An 18,011-nucleotide genomic window follows, 5' to 3' on the forward strand; every position below is an offset into this window, starting at 1 on the left:
AAGTTTTTGAAAGTAGTTCCTATTTGCTTCTGATGGCCAAAAACCTTTAGTGAAAGGAAGTAATCCTGATATGTGCCTGGCAATAAAAATCATAACTTCATTGGATGTTTCATATAGCAAAAATCAGGTTCTGAATGCAAATTGTTCAAAAAATAGAATAAAGAAGATAGCAACTTTAGAATACTATGGACCCTAAGGGTAATATACAGCTTTATTGTATTTTTAACTTTTATATCACCTGTGAACACAAATATAAGAGGTACTGCAATTGAAGACAACATTTTCAGCAATCAGAATTAAGATAATGTGGATAGACTACTTGGGAAAGTCAGACAGAGGCAATAGCCCTTAACTGACCAATTCAAATAGCCAGGAAAAGTACACAAACCTTGGTCATGCACATCTGTGTGCAGGAGGACATTGCACAGAAGGCTTATTTAGATTCTCCAACTAGTTTAACCTCCTGGAAAAGACTGAATCTAATTTCAAACAGCGGCTACTTACATCCCTCATCCATCTCCTCTTGCACTTTGTTTTCTTCTTCCTTCTAAAAAGAACCTGATCTCAATGTTGCAAACTTTTTGTGACATAGTATTTTCAGAAAGGCCATTCGAAATTTTACATGACAGAGAGGGTAAAGAAATGGGTTCAAAGAAGAATTGATCCACAAAAGCCAAAAGGTTGCTTCATAGAGGAAGTTATGGACACAAGCTCCCTGGCAGACACCACGGATAATCATTAAAAGAGAGTATGGGGCCCAGCAAATGGCAAACACACAGACAATTATGGCAAGGGACTTTGCTATTTTCTTGTCGCGCTGCAGTTTTGATCTGGTCTTTGCGCAGAAGGAAACAGTGAAGTCATTTTCTGGGGTTACAGAATTGTCTCTGGATGGAGATGAGCAGTCAGTTCCCAAAGACTCTTTTTTTGGTCTCATGGAAGAAGAAACACTGTCCTCTGCTTCTGACGAAGGAGATGATGCCCCTGGCCTTGGTAAGCCACAGAACCTCCAGGACAGGCTGCTGCTCCTGGGAGGCTCGCAGTCCTGCACGCTGCCACGCCGCTGGCGCCGCTGGATGTTGTGGAAGATGTGCACGTTGAAGTAGGTCACCAAGAGCAGGGGCACAAAGAACTCCAGGGTGGATGCACACAGGAGGAAGTACCAGTTGTCGAAGAACTCGGCGTAGCACTGATCCACCGCTACCACGCTGTGTCCGGCCACGTGCTCCCAAAACAGGATGGCTGGGCAGTACAGGAGGAAAGCAAGCAGCCAGATGGCCACCATCTCAATGGCAGGGCTGGATGTTATTCCCTGCTGGGCTCTGTAAGATACCTGTGAGGGGAAAAAAAAAATTAAAAGTTCAGACTTGTAGAGACCCATTTTGGGACTAAGAGAAGCAGCTGGAGACGAACTCAAGAGGTGCTTGGTAATACAGAGATGTGGCTGTGCTGATCAGCTGAAGCTCACCCAAGCACATTCATTTCATTGATGCTGACAGAGCACAGCATTGCCTCTCTACAAGTTAATGTCACTGTAATATTAGGGTCCTGACACTGTTAATGTCAGGGTCCGGGTCCATGGGATAAAACACGATCATCCATCAGTACCTAGTAATTTGGTGTGCCTTGTTTGACATACCTATGGTCTGAAGGGCCAGAGGAATTAGCACTTTATAGCTGTTGGGAGCATGACTCCCACTCAGTGGAAACTGCACTGCTTTTTACAGCATTTTACAAACAAATAACAGCATACATCATGGCGCTCAACAGAAAAGGTGGCATATGATTTAACCTATAAGAAAATTACTCGCTAGACAATTCCTAAGGATGAAGGAATAGATACCACACCTGCACCACAGTGCTTAGCTGATGAAACAAAAAAAATCACCCATTTTCTTCCTTCTACATCCACTCTAGGGCCAGTACATATTTTCCACTATACATTGCAGAACAGATACATACAATGTGGATTACATCCTGCCTCATCCCTTTCACAGGATAAATGTGTAATTCTGCAAGCTTAGACATCCAATTGATAACAAAAGGTTGAGTTAATGTCACTAGAACTATCATACAAATATCCATAGGTCTTAATTGCATTTGTATAGGTGCTCTGAATTTTGCAATTTGTAAATGCTGAGTCTTTGGCTTTCCAGCATAAGGTTTCTTACACACCAAAAACTTTGGTGTTTGGTTTCCAAGATTTTTTCCTTAAATAAAATAAAATAACAAAATAAAATAAGAAAGCAGTTATGGGCAGTTAAATTATTTACCACAAATAAAACTGAAATTATATTGCATGAAATTATGTTGACAGTCTCATACACACAAAAGACCTGGAACTTTTAGTTCTCGCTGACATTCCCTGCCACCTGAGCTAACAGTGTGGCTGGTGAGAAATGCTGGGCTCCACCCCTAGCATGGCCAAGACATAAACCTCACACCAGGTGTGTAGGATTCTCTGCAGAAAGCAGAAACAGAATGTGTCAGAAGTTTGGGGTTCTGCTCCAGACACAAAGAGGAGTTTATTGCTGCATATCTACATGCAATGATTGCCCTTTGTTCCACTTTTTGCCTGTTCGGTCTTGCTCCCGGTCTTATCCAGAATAATTTTTGATCACATCTCAGGTCCAGATACCCTCCCCAGTGTCCTTTATTTTACTTCCCTAGCTCCACTGTATTTTACTTTCATGCCTGATTTTAGGTCCAAACCCAAAACCAGTTTACTCTGAATTTCCTCTTTCCCTGCCCCTTTTTTATCAGTCTGCTGCCTTACCCTTTTTACCCCCTAGACTGTTTTTCCTCAGGCAGAAACATGACAGCAGCTTACAGCAGAAATTGTGATAAAACTCCTGGCTGACTGGCTCTGCAGTGAAGCATGCCCAATGTAGAATATTCACCCCATCTGGCTGCAAAATATCTAATAATCACCACATGCCAGTATATTTTTGAGGGGTATTATCTTCATTAAATTTGGGCTTATACTTATTAACATGGCAAAGGTTGGTGAATATAACCATCCAAGGAAAAAAATCAGAGAAGCTCTAAACAGGTTACTTACAGCTTTAGTAACTGACAGGAAACGGTCATAGCTGATAAGAACAATGTTAAATACTGAAGCTGTGCAGAGGAGATAGTCCATGACCAGCCAGAGCTTGCAGATGCCTCTTCCCAAGTGCCATTTCCCTGTCAGGCTGTAAGGGATGTAAAGAGGCATGCAGAACACACCTGCAGACAGCAACCACAAAAACACCATGAGATTCATAGGGATTGCAAACTCCTGGAAGTAGAGAGACACACTGTTTTGGTATTTGGTTAAAAAAACTCAACAAATCTATTAAGGTGAATATGTAATTTATATTTATAAATTCCTACATTCTCATGAAATCTGATAGTGACTTTCCATGTCTTAGATCTTAGTGTGATTTATGTATGCTGATAGTTGAGAATAAGCTGAAAGCAATTCAGCAAATAAGGATTTACTGGAGAAGAAAATCCAAGTCTACCAACTTAGACACTCTAAAGATATAAAGTTAGTTCTGCAGCATGTATGCACTGTGGCTCATTCTGATAGGTAACCTCATAATTTTATTTCCTCTATGCTTTCATCTGTATTAGAATTTTCCTTCAAACACATCTGCAGATGTTGCCAATGGCAGTTATTCCTGTAAAATTGGTCAGCATTTGTAAACTGAAGACAATACATTGGGCAGTGTGTGTGGCATTCTACCAGAGATACAGCAGACAGAGCAAAAGTATGAAACTCTCATTTTTAAGGAGTGTTTTAATCTCATGTTTCCTCTCTACCTGAGAATAACTCCAGAACTATTTTGGTTTGTTAAATTTGTGTTTTGTACAAAAGACCTTCCAGTGAAGTTCTTCATTAAGAAAACCATGTTTGTGTTTTATTTTTAAGCCAGCAACTTCTTGATTTTAACAGTAACATTTTTTCAAAAGTGTGGTGCAATAGCTGATTCTACATTCCTGAAAATGCTGATCTACCAGAGGCAAATAGAAAATTATATGTTGCATCAAGATCCATTTAAAACTCTCCAGATTATTCCTTTCTTGACAAGTCCATCAAGATCTTAGACGTTACTAAACATATCCAGGATGATGTGGTCCATGGACAATAAAACCCTGGGCAATGAGCTGCCAGACTGTTATCAACAGGGAAATGCTCACAGCACTTTCCATACTGATGGCTTATTTTAACATATTCCTTCAATACAAGCAGCATCACTTTGGTACTAAATACTCATTTCTCATGGTTGCTGATAACAGCTAATGTTCTCATGAACTTCAATGGGACCAATGTTTGGCACCCTGTCAAAAAGTAATGACTGCTTTTAGCTATAAATATAGAGGCAAATGTCAGGTTTTAAGCATTGATATTTGAAGCTCTTCTTCCTTTTACTAATTGGTGGATGCAAAAGACATGAGTCACATCCCCCTAAATATTCCAGACTTTTAATAAATTTAAAAAAAACAACAACCCCACAGCAATTTCAGAAAATAAAGCGTTTCCTGACCAATATCAGAGACAAAATCTTAGATTTACAGTCTGTATAGGCCAATCTAATATTGATGGCAATCATTTCCTCTTGGCTGATTTAAGAATGCATGAGGCACCAGCCACAAAGAACAGATGCTGAAGGTAGATATTTAACTCTCTTGACTAAACCATGAGATATGAGGAGAAACAAACTTTTGCAGAAAACCTGAGCAATGAAATAGCAGCTCCAGCAAATTGTCTGCCTTAGCAGGAAAGCAAAAGCTTCATCACATGCATTGTTTTCTGCTCCATGGGGCAAGTCCCAGAATAAGGCAACACATGCTATAAATGTTACAAATAAAGGAAAACCTTAAAGGCTAAACTAATACACTTCCCCACACAGCAGTGACAAAGGAACAGCATTGTGGGGAGGATGGTATTGTCAGAAGTACAGTAGGTCTGTGGCCATGATTTCCTTTCTCACGGTTCAGTGCATTCTGGTCTCTGTGACCATCCTGAAGAGAAAGCCTTTGTGCGCAGAAGTACCTCCTTGCCAGCCTCAAGTCAAGACATTTGCTGGCACATCTGCCACAGGACTATGGTTTTTTCAGGATTTCTCTGCTGCATGGGCTGTTCTCTGGCTGCAGCCATGGAGGAGTGCTGCAAAAGGCATTCACTCCACCATCGCCTCACTTGGCATCACCAGCCTGGATCTGTGGCAGCTCCAGCAACAAACTCTCCTGGAGCTCTGCAGTGATGCTATGGGAAGAGGGGATCAATCAGGAATGTAGATGAGGGATACCAGCAGGGTGTCAAACTGGTATCAAACAACCCATCGGATCAATAGCCTGTGTTAAGCTGAAGCCAGATAAAAAGTCCTGGTGATAAAGTGTCTTGCTGTAGTGTAATACATTCATAAACCACTAGTACTATGTAGAGAAGTAATTCATTTACCTGCATGTATCACACATAGCTGCCAAATATAAGCTGTTCTGAAGGATGTGATGAACACCTTATATTTGGAGAGGCAAGGGTAAATCATAAACTGCAGCAAACAACCTCTTCAAGAAGTATTCACATATAATAGTCACTCCTTTTTTTTTAAAGCAACATTAAAAGTATTTGTATGAAAAAGAATGCATTTCTCATTGTAACATACTTTGAGACATATTGGGCTATTAAAATATTTCATGCAGCCTCCACCATTCCCCATCCTTCCCCCAGACACAGCTGGGAAATAGTTCTCTCAGAAGAAAAAACACAGAAAATAAACACCAGTGCTTCTCCTAAGAGTCCTACAACATAATTAGCACATGGCTCCACAGCTCTCACTTACCCACTGCAAAGTCAGAAACTGCAAGATTCAGAAAGAAATAGTTACTCCGATGCCTGAGCTTTCTGTCCAGAATGAAAGCAAGGATCACCAGCATGTTTCCAAGGATGGTCACCAGACACAGCAGCACCATGAGGAAAGCCAGCAGCACCAACACACCCAGGGAGAACTCGGAGCTCAGCAGCTGGCTGGGCCAAGTCTCGTTACGCGTCTCAGCCGCGTGCGGAATTTCGGCGGTGCTGTTGTGCATGGTGGGTATCCAGGTCAGCTCAGTCTGGGAAGGAAGTTGTAACTGGCAAAGCTATCCAAAAGGTTGGGAGAAGTCTATCAACAGGATGGGTTGAATGCTGAAACATAAAAAGAAAAGATTCACAATATCAAAAAAATGGAACACAAGAATTCAAGACCTGGGCTCTCTGACATTTCTTGACCTGAATGCACCTATTGGCCTTGGAAAAAACACCTCACAATCAGTTTCTTTCCTGGACATGGAACAACTCTTCTCACAGTCAAGCAGTTTTAATATTAGCAATGTGTGAGTGGTTTTGCACATCAAATTGTGCTGAAGCCATATCTCATTTTCATCGCCACAGTGGTGAACAGGAATAAAATTACTACAGTTCTATTTCCCTTACAGCAAAATGTAGACACTTTTGCACTTGCTGCTAGACCAGTTTTAAATTTTACAGTTAATAACACAGATATATTTCTTAGTGTTGCTGTTTACAGAGCATTTATAGTACAGTACCATGCAGCAGAAGCATCCCCATTACCTCTTCAGCTCACCCTAACCAGAAGCTCTTGGCAGAAGAAACCAAATACTTGGACTTTGGAGGTCTCTATGGTGTGGCCTGTCTAGTCCCGCACCTCCCAAGTAATCCTTGACAAGCCTTTACTCCATGAAGTATCAAGCCTTTCAGCACCTTTTGCCCTTTTCAGGTGTGAGAAAGGATATCCCTTCCTCATCACAACTCTGTTTATTTTGGTGGGAGTACACAGAATTTGGTAGGCCATGGCTGTGTCTGACACTCACTGACTTTGTAGCACCATGGCACACTGAGTGACCAGCATTTCAGGCTGCAGCCATAATGCCAGGTACTTGGGAAGATATAGGGCAAGAAACAAGGAAAGAGAGGGTGGGAAAATGTGGGGAGGAAAGATGCAGGGCTCTGCTACCATATGAAGAACAAAGGGAATTATGTTGTAAAGAGTCATTAAAGCAAAAGGTGCAGGGTGGCAGAGGCAGAAGAGATCTCAGGAATAGTGAAATGTGGCAATGAGACACAGCTGCCTTAGGTGTGTGTGCACAGCTGCAGCCTGGGAAGCAGAGGGGACGTACTAGAGCTTCCCGTGCAGTCACCAAGCCACACTTGACATGGGTGACATTATGGGGACAGCACATTGCAGAGCTCAGGGTGAGGGAGGTGATGAAGCCTTCTTTAAGCAATTCAAGGAAGCTTCTGGATCACAGAACCTGCTTCTATGTAGGACTTCAGCAATCATAGCATCTGTGGAAGGGCAAACCATCAGGTGCTTGCAGTGAACAAGGTTCCTGGAGGCTGTCAGGGGGAAATTTCAGACACAAGCCCTGCCTGGGCTAATGGGGGTGATGCACAGCTGAATCACCTGCTCAGTGGTAAAGAGGGCTGTGTGGGGATGTGCTGTCAGTGCCAGACTCAGATGTAGTGGTGACAAGGTAGTGGAACTCAAGATCTTAAAGAGGATGAGGAAGGAGAGAAGCAATGCAGACCATGGGCTTCCGGTGAGCAGACTTCTGTTTAGGAAAGTGGTAGTGGGAATCCCATGGGAGCAGATCCGAAAGACAAGGAGCTCAAGGAAGCTGCAGGCCTCTAAGGACAGCAACCTCCATGCACAAGAATAATCCATCCCTGCTCTCAAGAAAACAAGCAGATGTATCATGACAGTGGCTAACCCTGGAGACTACAATGTGAAAAGGCAATGTGAAGGAGTTTGAAGGAGGGACAGAACACAAAGGACATGTTTAGAAATGTCGCCTGGCCACATGAGAATGATGTTTGGAAAACAAAAGCTCACCTAGAGTTGATGTTTCTAAAGGACATCAAGGACAACATGAAGAACTTCAGCCACCTCATTAACAGCAAAATGGTGAATAATAAAAATATGGGTAGGTTGCTGGATGGAACCAGTGATCCAGTGACAGCAGGTGCAGATAAGGCTGAGGTACCCAGTGCTTCCTTAGCTTCTTTCCTCACTAACTAGGTCTCCCTTTCCTCCATGCTTTGTGAATGAGTTCAAGGATGAGAACTGTTACAAGCAGGTGAGAATAAAGCAAATACTTGAGGGCACTTGACCCATAAAAGTCTATGGAACCCACTGTGCTACCAAGAGAACCAGCTACCACCTTTGCAAGGCCACTTTCTACCCCCCTTAGAATGGTCGTGGAGATGAAGGGAGATTCCCAACAACTGAAGAAAGGCAAATGTTGCAATGATTTTCAAATGCTGCCACAAGCACAAAAGGTCAGATTATCTTTAGTACTTGGGAAAATAATGGAGTGAGTCCCCTTGAAAGGTGTTTCTGAGGACCTGGGGAAGGAGAAGGTGACTGGGAACAGTCAGCATGGACTTACCAAGGGTAAATCATGCCTGAGCAACTTGGTTGTCTTCTTTGATAAAATTACTGGATTAGTCAACAAGGGGAATGTAGTTACTTGCTTTTATAATTAGGGAATAAATCAAATGTTGAAGTTTTAATCATAGTTCTGTGTGGCACTCAGGGGCAAATCTATGTGATATTTCCTTTGGAAAATAAAGGACATGGACATTAGGAGAATCATTAGGGTTCAATATTTGTTCCAGAAATAAACAAAAAAAGGATAACACAATTTCTTCCAACATGTAATTTTATTTGTTGAGTGGTTTTGGTTTTTTTTAAATCTGAGAAGGTCAGATTAGAAAAAAACTGGTATGTTTTGAGTTGAAGCACACAAAGTCATATAGCTACTGTCACCATGTATTTAGAAAGCCTAATGAACATCTGCAAAGACAGAAGAAAATTCAAGGACATGAAATAGTGAAATGGATGAGTGACTGGTTAGAGAAACCTGGAATAGAAAACCCTTTGTCAAGAAACATCCATTTGAGTCAGGGCATAAGAACAAATGCTGGATAAGTATCTTACCATAACCCTGAAAGATGTCTGATTTGTGATTTACAAGGGAGAATATTTATGATGCCACCCTGATCTAAAGCTGTGGGCACAGCAACCCAGTGCTTGACTTGCCCTGGGAGAACTTAGCAAAATTTTCAACAATTAGAAAAATACAACAAATTCATCTAATACACAGAAGTGGTGTGAGAAAACAGTTTGAACAGTGCGTGTGTAAAACAGACTCTAAAAAACACTGATCTCTAGTAGCTTCACCATGATATGTTGTTTCAAGTTTGCTGCAGATTGTGCTGCCTGGTAAATTCCTTGACTAACTAGTTTTCAGCACTGCAAAACGTGGTTTATCTAGTTTGTCTAGTCAATAATTTTGTAGGTTATTTTTCCAAAATGAACAATACATTCTCTAAGCACAAAATGCAAACTGAATTTTTATACTAAAAGCACAGGAATAGATAGCAGACAACCCAAATACATTTCTATCTTGGGCACATCTTCAGTTTCTCTGTTTAACAGATGTTCAGTGCACCAGCCCTTCTATAAATATTTTAACTGTGTGTGTGTGTTTAGATTTTTTTAAGGATCACAGAAAAACAAACCCCACAAAATCTATGCCTGCACCACAGCTCATGGCAGTAAAAACAGCTGTGCTGAATCAATGACCTCCTCCTGAAGCTGCATCTCTCTCAGCAATTAGGCTCACAATCCATAACACTATCCATGTGAGGCATGGAAGCATAGAGAGGATGAATGGTGAAAGATAATCTTCCAGCAGTGCGAAAGCTGGCAAGAGAAGCCTTCAGTTCCAGACCTCTGAACTGAAAGACATTCTAGCTCTTCAAAGCCATCAGCTTTTGTGCTATAATTAGGCTGCTTCCATGAATTTGTGTTGTGTTTGCAAAGGAGTACTCTGTTATGGCAACACTCCTACAGCCAATTTCAAATTAGATTAAAAATTATTTAAATTGACTACTGCTCTTCATTGTTCTGTGCATCAGATTTCTCTTTCCATATTTCATACGTTATTATATTTATAAACAAAGAGGAATAAAATTACACAAAAGGAGAGGAAAAAAATGTAGCCAGTGACTCTCACTTACCCATCCATGAAAGCCTTCTGGGTGAGTGCAACACTCAATACATGGTAAGAAAGTTTGGCACGTGGAATGGGGTGTAATCAGGCTCCATTGCTTCCTCCAAGACATCTACTCACTCCTTTCAGCATTGGACATTTAACTGCTTTGTTTGTTAAGAGCTGCTTAAGACATCTCTATCAGCTTCCAGACCTCTGTAAACCTCATTCTCAAGCAGGGAATATGGCCCTTGCTCTCTAATCGAAAAAATAGAGTTTGATATTTGTTCTGTGGCAGAGAAAATCCACATAATGTCACAGTAACAGGACACAAAGCACTGATCTTGTATAAAAATCACTCTGTCAGATCAAATTTGTTCCAGACATTTTGATGGAATATCTTTGCATTTGCAAAGCTTTACACTCGAGAGGCTATTGTCTATTCTCGCACACCCAGCCAAAACCAAAAATCCAGTATGAACTTAGCATTGCTTGCTCTGCTAATTCAACAGGAATGTGATCACGTGCCCAAGCCTGGCCTATCTTTTAGGCAATCACATAGTGCACAGATCTGGCACTAAATATCATTTAAGCATGACCAAAGGGGCAGCCACTGTCAGGTGAAAAAACTGTATGGGTGAAAAGACTAACAACCATTTATGTCTGACATATTTGATAACCAATCTCAAAATTCTTATAGCATGGAAAATTTCATTCTCTGAAAATGATTCAGAATTACTAACTTACATGTACTTTGTCCTGCAATGCCAGGTATGAGCTACATTAAAACTTGAATAGGACAGATGGCAGGTTAGGCAGTCCATTCACTTGCATATTGCTCACTGAAGGGATTATAACAAGGAGAGGGCACTCTCCTGTCTTCATAATAGTTAATGAAATGAAAAAATACTGCTTATGTCAGTATTTTTATAATTTTTAAAAAATGTAGCAGCATTGCTTCTTCACTGATAGCTTTCGATTCATAAATAGAACACAAATTTTAATTCAACACATAGATGAGCAGGTATCTCCCTCCAGTGACTCTATGGAGATAGCAAGAGCAGAGCTCTTTCATAGTGCCAGCTCTATGTGTTAAACAAAGGAAAGAAAAAAAAAGAGAAAGAAAAAAATATACCTCACACTCACAAACCAAGAGGACACCCAGCAAAGCTTATTATTCTTCTCAATGCGCTAGATGGTAATTAATCTAGGATCATACCAACAAAACCAAAAATGAGATCCTGAAAATTAGCAATATCAGGGCAATTACATAATTCTGCTGCACTCTCAAACAATGTCATTAGTAAACAAATGGGTTTTTTCTCTACTCAGGCCAACGACACATATGAAAAGTTATCACAAAATAACAGAGGAACCTTATCTGTAAAGGCATTTCTTTTACCTCTCTAAATAGAAGGTCTAAATACCAGATCTCAATGCTGCAAACTTTTTGGGACATAATATCTTCAGAAAAGCCATTCGAAACCTCATATGACAGAGAGGATAAAGAAATGGGTTCAAAGAAGAATTGATCCACAAAAGCCAAAAGGTTGCTTCATAGAGGGACTTATGGATGCACTTTCCTTGGCAGGCCCCACGGATAATCATTAATAGAGAGTATGGGGCCCAGCAAATGGCAAACACACAGACAATTACGGCAAGAGACTTCGCTATTTTCTTGTCCCGCTGCAGTTTTGATCCAGACCTTGAACAGAAAGAAGCAGAAAAGTTCCTTTTGAGAGCCACAGAACTGGTTTCTGTTCGAGATGGACCATTAGCTCCCACTGCTGGTCTCCATGACTGCGTTAGTGATGAAACACTGTCCTCTGCTTCTGACGAAGGGGATGATGCCCCTGGCCTTGGCAAGCCACAGAACCTCCAGGACAGGCTGCTGCTCCTGGGAGGCTCGCAGTCCTGCACGCTGCCACGCCGCTGGCGCCGCTGGATGTTGTGGAAGATGTGCACGTTGAAGTAGGTCACCAAGAGCAGGGGCACAAAGAACTCCAGGGTGGATGCACACAGGAGGAAGTACCAGTTGTCGAAGAACTCGGCGTAGCACTGATCCACCGCTACCACGCTGTGTCCGGCCACGTGCTCCCAAAACAGGATGGCCGGGCAGTACAGGAGGAATGCTAAGACCCAGATGGCCACCATCTTGATGGCAGAGCTGGACAATATTCCCTGCTGGGCTCTGTAAGATACCTGTGAGGGAAATAGGACATGTCACACATTCAAACAACATTTTGGGAGAAATTACGTCAAAAAACCATATGTAATCAAGCCAAATATAGCATTTGTTCTTTATTTGCCCAGACACCTAGAACATATTCACTATGTAAGGTTCTGAACAACTGCTAGTCTTGTTCTACTTAGATTGCAGCCCTGTCATTTATTTTAAGACTGGACATAGGAGAGGAGTAGAAATTATGATGGCTAAATTATCATTTGGCTTCCAGGTATGAAAGGACATAGCTTGTTTCCACCACACAGTAAAGTAGCAATAAGGAATTGGTAAGAAATAGGTTTATGATTAATCAGCCCAGGCTCAGCAGAGAGTGAAAGGAGCTGTGGGAGTTCCTACTTGCCCAGCAAAAGAAGGAGCCTTCTATAATAGACAGGTTGCCATGTGAGACCGCAAACACCAGACTATAATTTTTCGTACTGTTTCCTCTTGCCATAGCAGAAATATCTAGCCCAGACATATACTATAACACCCCCTGCCTTATTGAATCACTCTATTTTAATGTTAGCCTTACCTTGTAAACAGTTCATTCCACTATTGAAAATCTTGATGCTTTTATGTCTACCCAGACAGCATATTAAGTATTAAAATAAAATCATCCAGGGTTAGGAAATACAAGAGCTAAGCCCACCCTGCAATAGCCCATCCATACTCTTGGTCTCCTCCATCTTTCATAACACAAGAAGATAAGTTAATGAAGAGCTAGACAATTTTATTTCCTTTATACTGTTCAACATTTGGCATCTCAGGCTTTCCTCAGAGATGCTAACTTCTTCATCAGCTTCCTATACTGCTCATTAGAAGAGCACCTGCATGATGTACACAAGTAATAATGAATGGCACCTTCACAGCCCCAGAGCACACAAAGGGCATTGTCCCTATTTCACCAGCAAGTATCAGAGCAGCAGTCAGGGTTACGCACATTGGTTTGGATTTTCTGTTTTAAATATGTGTAGCCTGAAGATTCCGACTCCTCTACATATTAAAGCATCTTATTAGCTCCATGCACAGTTCCAGGTCTGCAATAATGAATTTGCCACCCTGTGCAAGACAAGCAGCTCAATTTACAGGCAGAAAACAGGAAGCTGGGCACAGTTTCACAAATTATTAAGTCTGAAGTGATTGGAACCTGGCCACAGGCTAGCTTTGTAGCAGAGGCAGAGGTAGATCCCAAGTCTACGAGGAAGCATGGTGTCTTTTCTTTGGATAACAGCCCTGTTACACATTCCTAGACTCACTCCATCCTAATACCCTAAAGAAGAAAACCAGAATGTGATCATGTAAATGAAGCAATGGCACAAGAACATGGATCTCAACTAGGTTACAGAGGCCCTTTTAATTTACATTATTCTTATTCTGAGCTCTGCAGTTTTGTTAATGTCTTTAATACAGGGATTCTTATACTTTACTCTTCAGCTTAAAAAAAAACCAAAAGCCAAATAACAAAACCAACAAACTAGCAAAAACCAACTGTAAAAAACACACCACTAGGGAAGAAGAGAAAGCGAATAGGTATTGTAGCCGCACCTCCCAAATGAGAACCTCCCAGTCCAACAGGAAACATGCCATTGAAGCAAGCAGGCTCATCAGCCAGAAGAGAAGGCTTTGAGGAGACTTGACTGCAGCTTTCCAGGATTCGAAGGGCAAGCAGAGATAGGACAAGGGGCAATGGCTTTAAACCAAAACAGAGTAGGTTTAAGTCAGATATAAGAAAGAAATTCTTTGCTACGAGGATGGTGAGGCACTGGAACAGGCTGACCAGAGATGGTGTGGATGCCCCATCCCTGGAAGTGTTCAAGGCCAGGTTGGATGGGGCTCTGAGCAACCTGGTCTAGTGGAAGGTGTCCTTGCCCACGGCAAGGAACTGGAACCAGATAATCTTTAAGGTCTCTTCCAAACCATTCTCAGATCCTATGACCAAACACCAAGCAGAGCTTAGAAATGGTGAATGATAATATTTCTTACTTGATTCCTTGGATATCTTCTAAAACAGAAGAACAACAACACTCAAGAAACATCTCTCCACATATTTTGAGTCATTCTTCTTTTTGCTTCAAGGGATCAGTTTCCACTCAACTGCTCATTGTCAGCACGTGTCAATCACCCCCTGCAGTAATTCAGATCCTCATCTGATCTTCACTCAGTCCATCCCATTGTCTCTCCAAATGCCCTTCTTACAAAATTTATGCAAGCCTAAGCACATCCTTGACTCAACCTAGTTTTCATCACCACCAACACTTCTAATGGCCATAGCCCAAGTTCTCCACATGCCTGCTGTCTCTTTCCCACCTGGACTTTCCTATCTCCTGTGCAGTGTAATTAAATTACTTCTAGTGCAGGTGGCACAAGGGTAACATTGAAATCGCAGCAAGGCAATGTCCTAGGTCCCAACACAGCATTGAAGCATCATAATTTCTCTATTAAAAAATGGCACCAATAACAAAGCACCATTTAGCTCAGTGTCAATTGTGAAATGCTCTGAGTTTTATAGAAATCCCAACATATGTAAAGCAATAAATAGAAATGTTAGCCTTACAGCCTTTGTAACTGACAGGAAACGGTCGTAGCTGATAAGGACAATGTTAAACACTGAAGCTGTGCACACGAGATAGTCCATGACCAGCCAGAGCTTGCACAGGCTCCTTCCCAAGTGCCATGTCCCTGTCAGGGCGTAAGGGATGTACAATGGCATACAGAACGCACCTGTGAAAAGAAACCAAATGCACATGTCAGTCAGCACTGCACTGCATGAGAGCAGAGAAGTATTTCTGCAGTATCTGATAAAAGATTGATCAATACTGGCTGGAATTGCCACATAGATGGCTTTGTATTATCCTGCAACCAAAGAACTTTTACTACAAACTAGGTACTAGTCTTATAATTAATTCTTATAATTAATACCCCACTGAAAGGTATATCATGTTCATTATGTATCGTTACCTCTCCAATTAGCACCACCTGCTGAATGAAGGAGCAGCTGACTGCTCCACCTGCTGAAGTAAACATTCTTCTGTGTTATCTGCTGAAATGAAAACAAACAAAAACATCTTTCCCCCAATGTAATTCACTGTTTTCTATAACAAATAATCCAATTGCCATGCTTCCATCCTCTTAGAAGTATAGGTGTCAGAAAATGTTCCAGAACTTAACTTCTTACAGAAATGCAAGTTTTGGACTAATTTTAAAAACTATATGATCAAAAGGCTGACAAAAACAGCACAGTTAATTAAATACACCCAGCCTAACCTTTCTCCTCATCTTAAATCTTGATGATATCAGGGGTGAACTGATAGGATATTATCTATGGGAACTCACCAGACTGTGGGAACACGAGTGACCCACCCACACCCATTGCTACCTAAATTTAGGCTGCTAAATCCAAATGTTGCGAAAATGCCGATATGACTTCATTTTAATGGATTTTGAAGTGATCACCCTACCCAGAATGACAACACAGCCTTGGGAGGCTGAAGAACTAACAGTGCAGTCAACGGGCATGCAGAAATGCAGTGAACAGCATCGAGGCTGCAACAAAATGGAATCACTGCATTTACAGAGCAATTAGCACATCGTCTTTTGAGTAAAACATTATAGATTTTAGCATTCACATCAGGAAAAAACTTTGGTTTCAACTTTAGATTTACTACCTAATAGCATGTACTCCTGTAACAGAGTATCTTGTGAGTTTTGATTTCCATAAAAATCTTACAGTTTCTGTTGTTCACCCTGTACTAAAAATCAAGAGATCTCTATTCAAACCCAGCTATAGGTACTGAAGCACAGAGACAAAGCAAAAACTGCTGAATGTCAAAAGCAGCTAGATTAGATATATTAGAAGAACAAGAAAATGATTCTGCAAGCTTTTAGCAATTTAGATCAAGAAGAAAGTAAGGATAATTTAGGCATACCCTGAATCTAAATTATATAGCTACAAAAATACAAATCACTTTGACTCTAAAGTCGAACTAAGACAAAGGCAAAGATTTTAGCAAAATTTATAATTAAAAACTAGACATTCAGGTAAATGAAATATCACAAAACAGAAAATTATGGAAAGTAGGAAATGCCAAGTAAGCTGTACTTCCTTCTTTTGCAGAAGATGTTATTTACTTTGTATTTCTCAGCTAGATGCTGGTGTTTGTTCAGTATGATGCTAGATGCTGAGTCAGACAAGAGAACACCAGTTTGTCCATTGATTTTCTGCTTGCTGCTCTGTTTTTTTCCAGTGCACTGTAACTGGAGAGCAGGCAGCAAGAGCTCTGCAGCACAACAAGGCAGAAATAAGCTGGAAGTAGACATCAAGCATATGCAGGGAGGTATCAAAACATTATACAAGGAGATATGAACATCACAAGGATAGGACTATCAGAAGCTGTGCCCCGACTGAACTTCTGGCACTGGCAAAAAAATTTTTAAAAAAGCTTTTTCTGCTCTTTCAGTACACTTCTTAAAAGTGTACTTAAAAAAATTTGTTGTGATATGACAGGTCAGAATACAGATTTCATTAAATAGCCAAAACTATTTAAAACCATCCTTCTACACATTCAATAATTTAACCAAGGCTTTTCGCAAAGACACCCAACAATTCACAGAATATTGCAATAGTTCAGTCTCCAACTGAACATCACACTCCTGTTTTAATTGTACTTTTTCTCAGCACAAGTTTCAAAACTAAGTGTGTCTCTAGGTGTAAATATAAATGTAGCATCAAACTTCTTATATAACTGCTTTATTTATTTATAATTTTTTATTTGCCTATACAAACACATATTCCTAAGGTATTACTCTATATAGAGCATGTACAGCAAAATGCTTAAAAATAGCATTCATTGCTATTTAGTAACAAATGTAAGGTGATGATCTGTATTGTGTGATAGCAGACTGAAAGAGAAGGTATTGACAATGTATGCAAGAGCTGTCAGACAATATAGGCTGTATTTGAGTAGACTATCTAAATTTCAGCCAAAACTCTTCACAAACAGCTCCCATTCTTTGTTAGACCATAAAATTCCCACAGTAGTATTTTATCCTGAAACATTAAATGGTACCTGTTTACTTAACAAAGCATCCTTAATTTTCTAAAAAATAATAGGCTGCTAAAATATTTCATGCAGCCTCCACCATTCCCCATCCTTCCCCCAGACACAGCTGGGAAATAGTTCTCTCAGAAGAAAAAACACAGAAAATAAACACCAGTGATTCTCCTAAGAGTCCTACAACATAATTAGCACATGGCTCCACAGCTCTCACTTACCCACTGCAAAGTCAGAAACTGCAAGATTCAGAAAGAAATAGTTACTCCGATGCCTGAGCTTTCTGTCCAGAATGAAAGCAAGGATCACCAGCATGTTTCCAAGGATGGTCACCAGACACAGCAGCACCATGAGGAAAGCCAGCAGCACCAACACACCCAGGGAGAACTCGGAGCTCGGCAGCTGGCTGGGCCAAGTCTCGTTACGCGACTCAGCTGCGTGTGGAATCTCGGCGGTGCTGTTGTGCATGGTGGGTATCCAGGCCAGCTCAGTCTGGGAAGGAAGTTGTAACTGGCAAAGCTATCCAAAAGGTTGAGATTCATAAGGAGTTAAAACAGGATGGGTCAAAAATCCAATAAGCATCCAAAAAAAAATTTTCTCAGGAGGGGAAAAAATTAAAAGCTTTTGATACTAGATAAATCTAGTTTTTCTAAGATTTTCTTAAAGCAGAACCCTAGCAGAGTTCTGGT

At 40.9% G+C, this 18,011-nt stretch overlaps 2 protein-coding genes across 2 annotated transcripts; both read right to left on the reverse strand.

Annotated features, from left to right (window-relative positions):
- Positions 1-547: 547 nt before the first annotated feature.
- Positions 548-6,078, reverse strand: LOC311156344 (histamine H3 receptor-like; the record flags this gene model as incomplete). The annotated part of the gene is made up of 3 exons (XM_084210198.1): positions 548-1,333; positions 3,062-3,228; positions 5,832-6,078. 3 exons carry the CDS (start codon positions 6,076-6,078, stop codon positions 548-550), a joined length of 1,200 nt encoding a protein of 399 aa, XP_084066324.1.
- A 5,388-nt stretch (positions 6,079-11,466) lies between these two features.
- On the reverse strand, positions 11,467-17,790 carry LOC311152741 (histamine H3 receptor-like; the record flags this gene model as incomplete). The annotated part of the gene is made up of 3 exons (XM_084204054.1): positions 11,467-12,249; positions 14,826-14,992; positions 17,544-17,790. 3 exons carry the CDS (start codon positions 17,788-17,790, stop codon positions 11,467-11,469), a joined length of 1,197 nt encoding a protein of 398 aa, XP_084060180.1.
- Between the last annotated feature and the right edge of the window lie 221 nt (positions 17,791-18,011).

Source organism: Fringilla coelebs (genome assembly GCF_963513975.1).
Source record: "Fringilla coelebs genome assembly, chromosome: 1".
Taxonomy (NCBI): domain Eukaryota; kingdom Metazoa; phylum Chordata; class Aves; order Passeriformes; family Fringillidae; genus Fringilla; species Fringilla coelebs.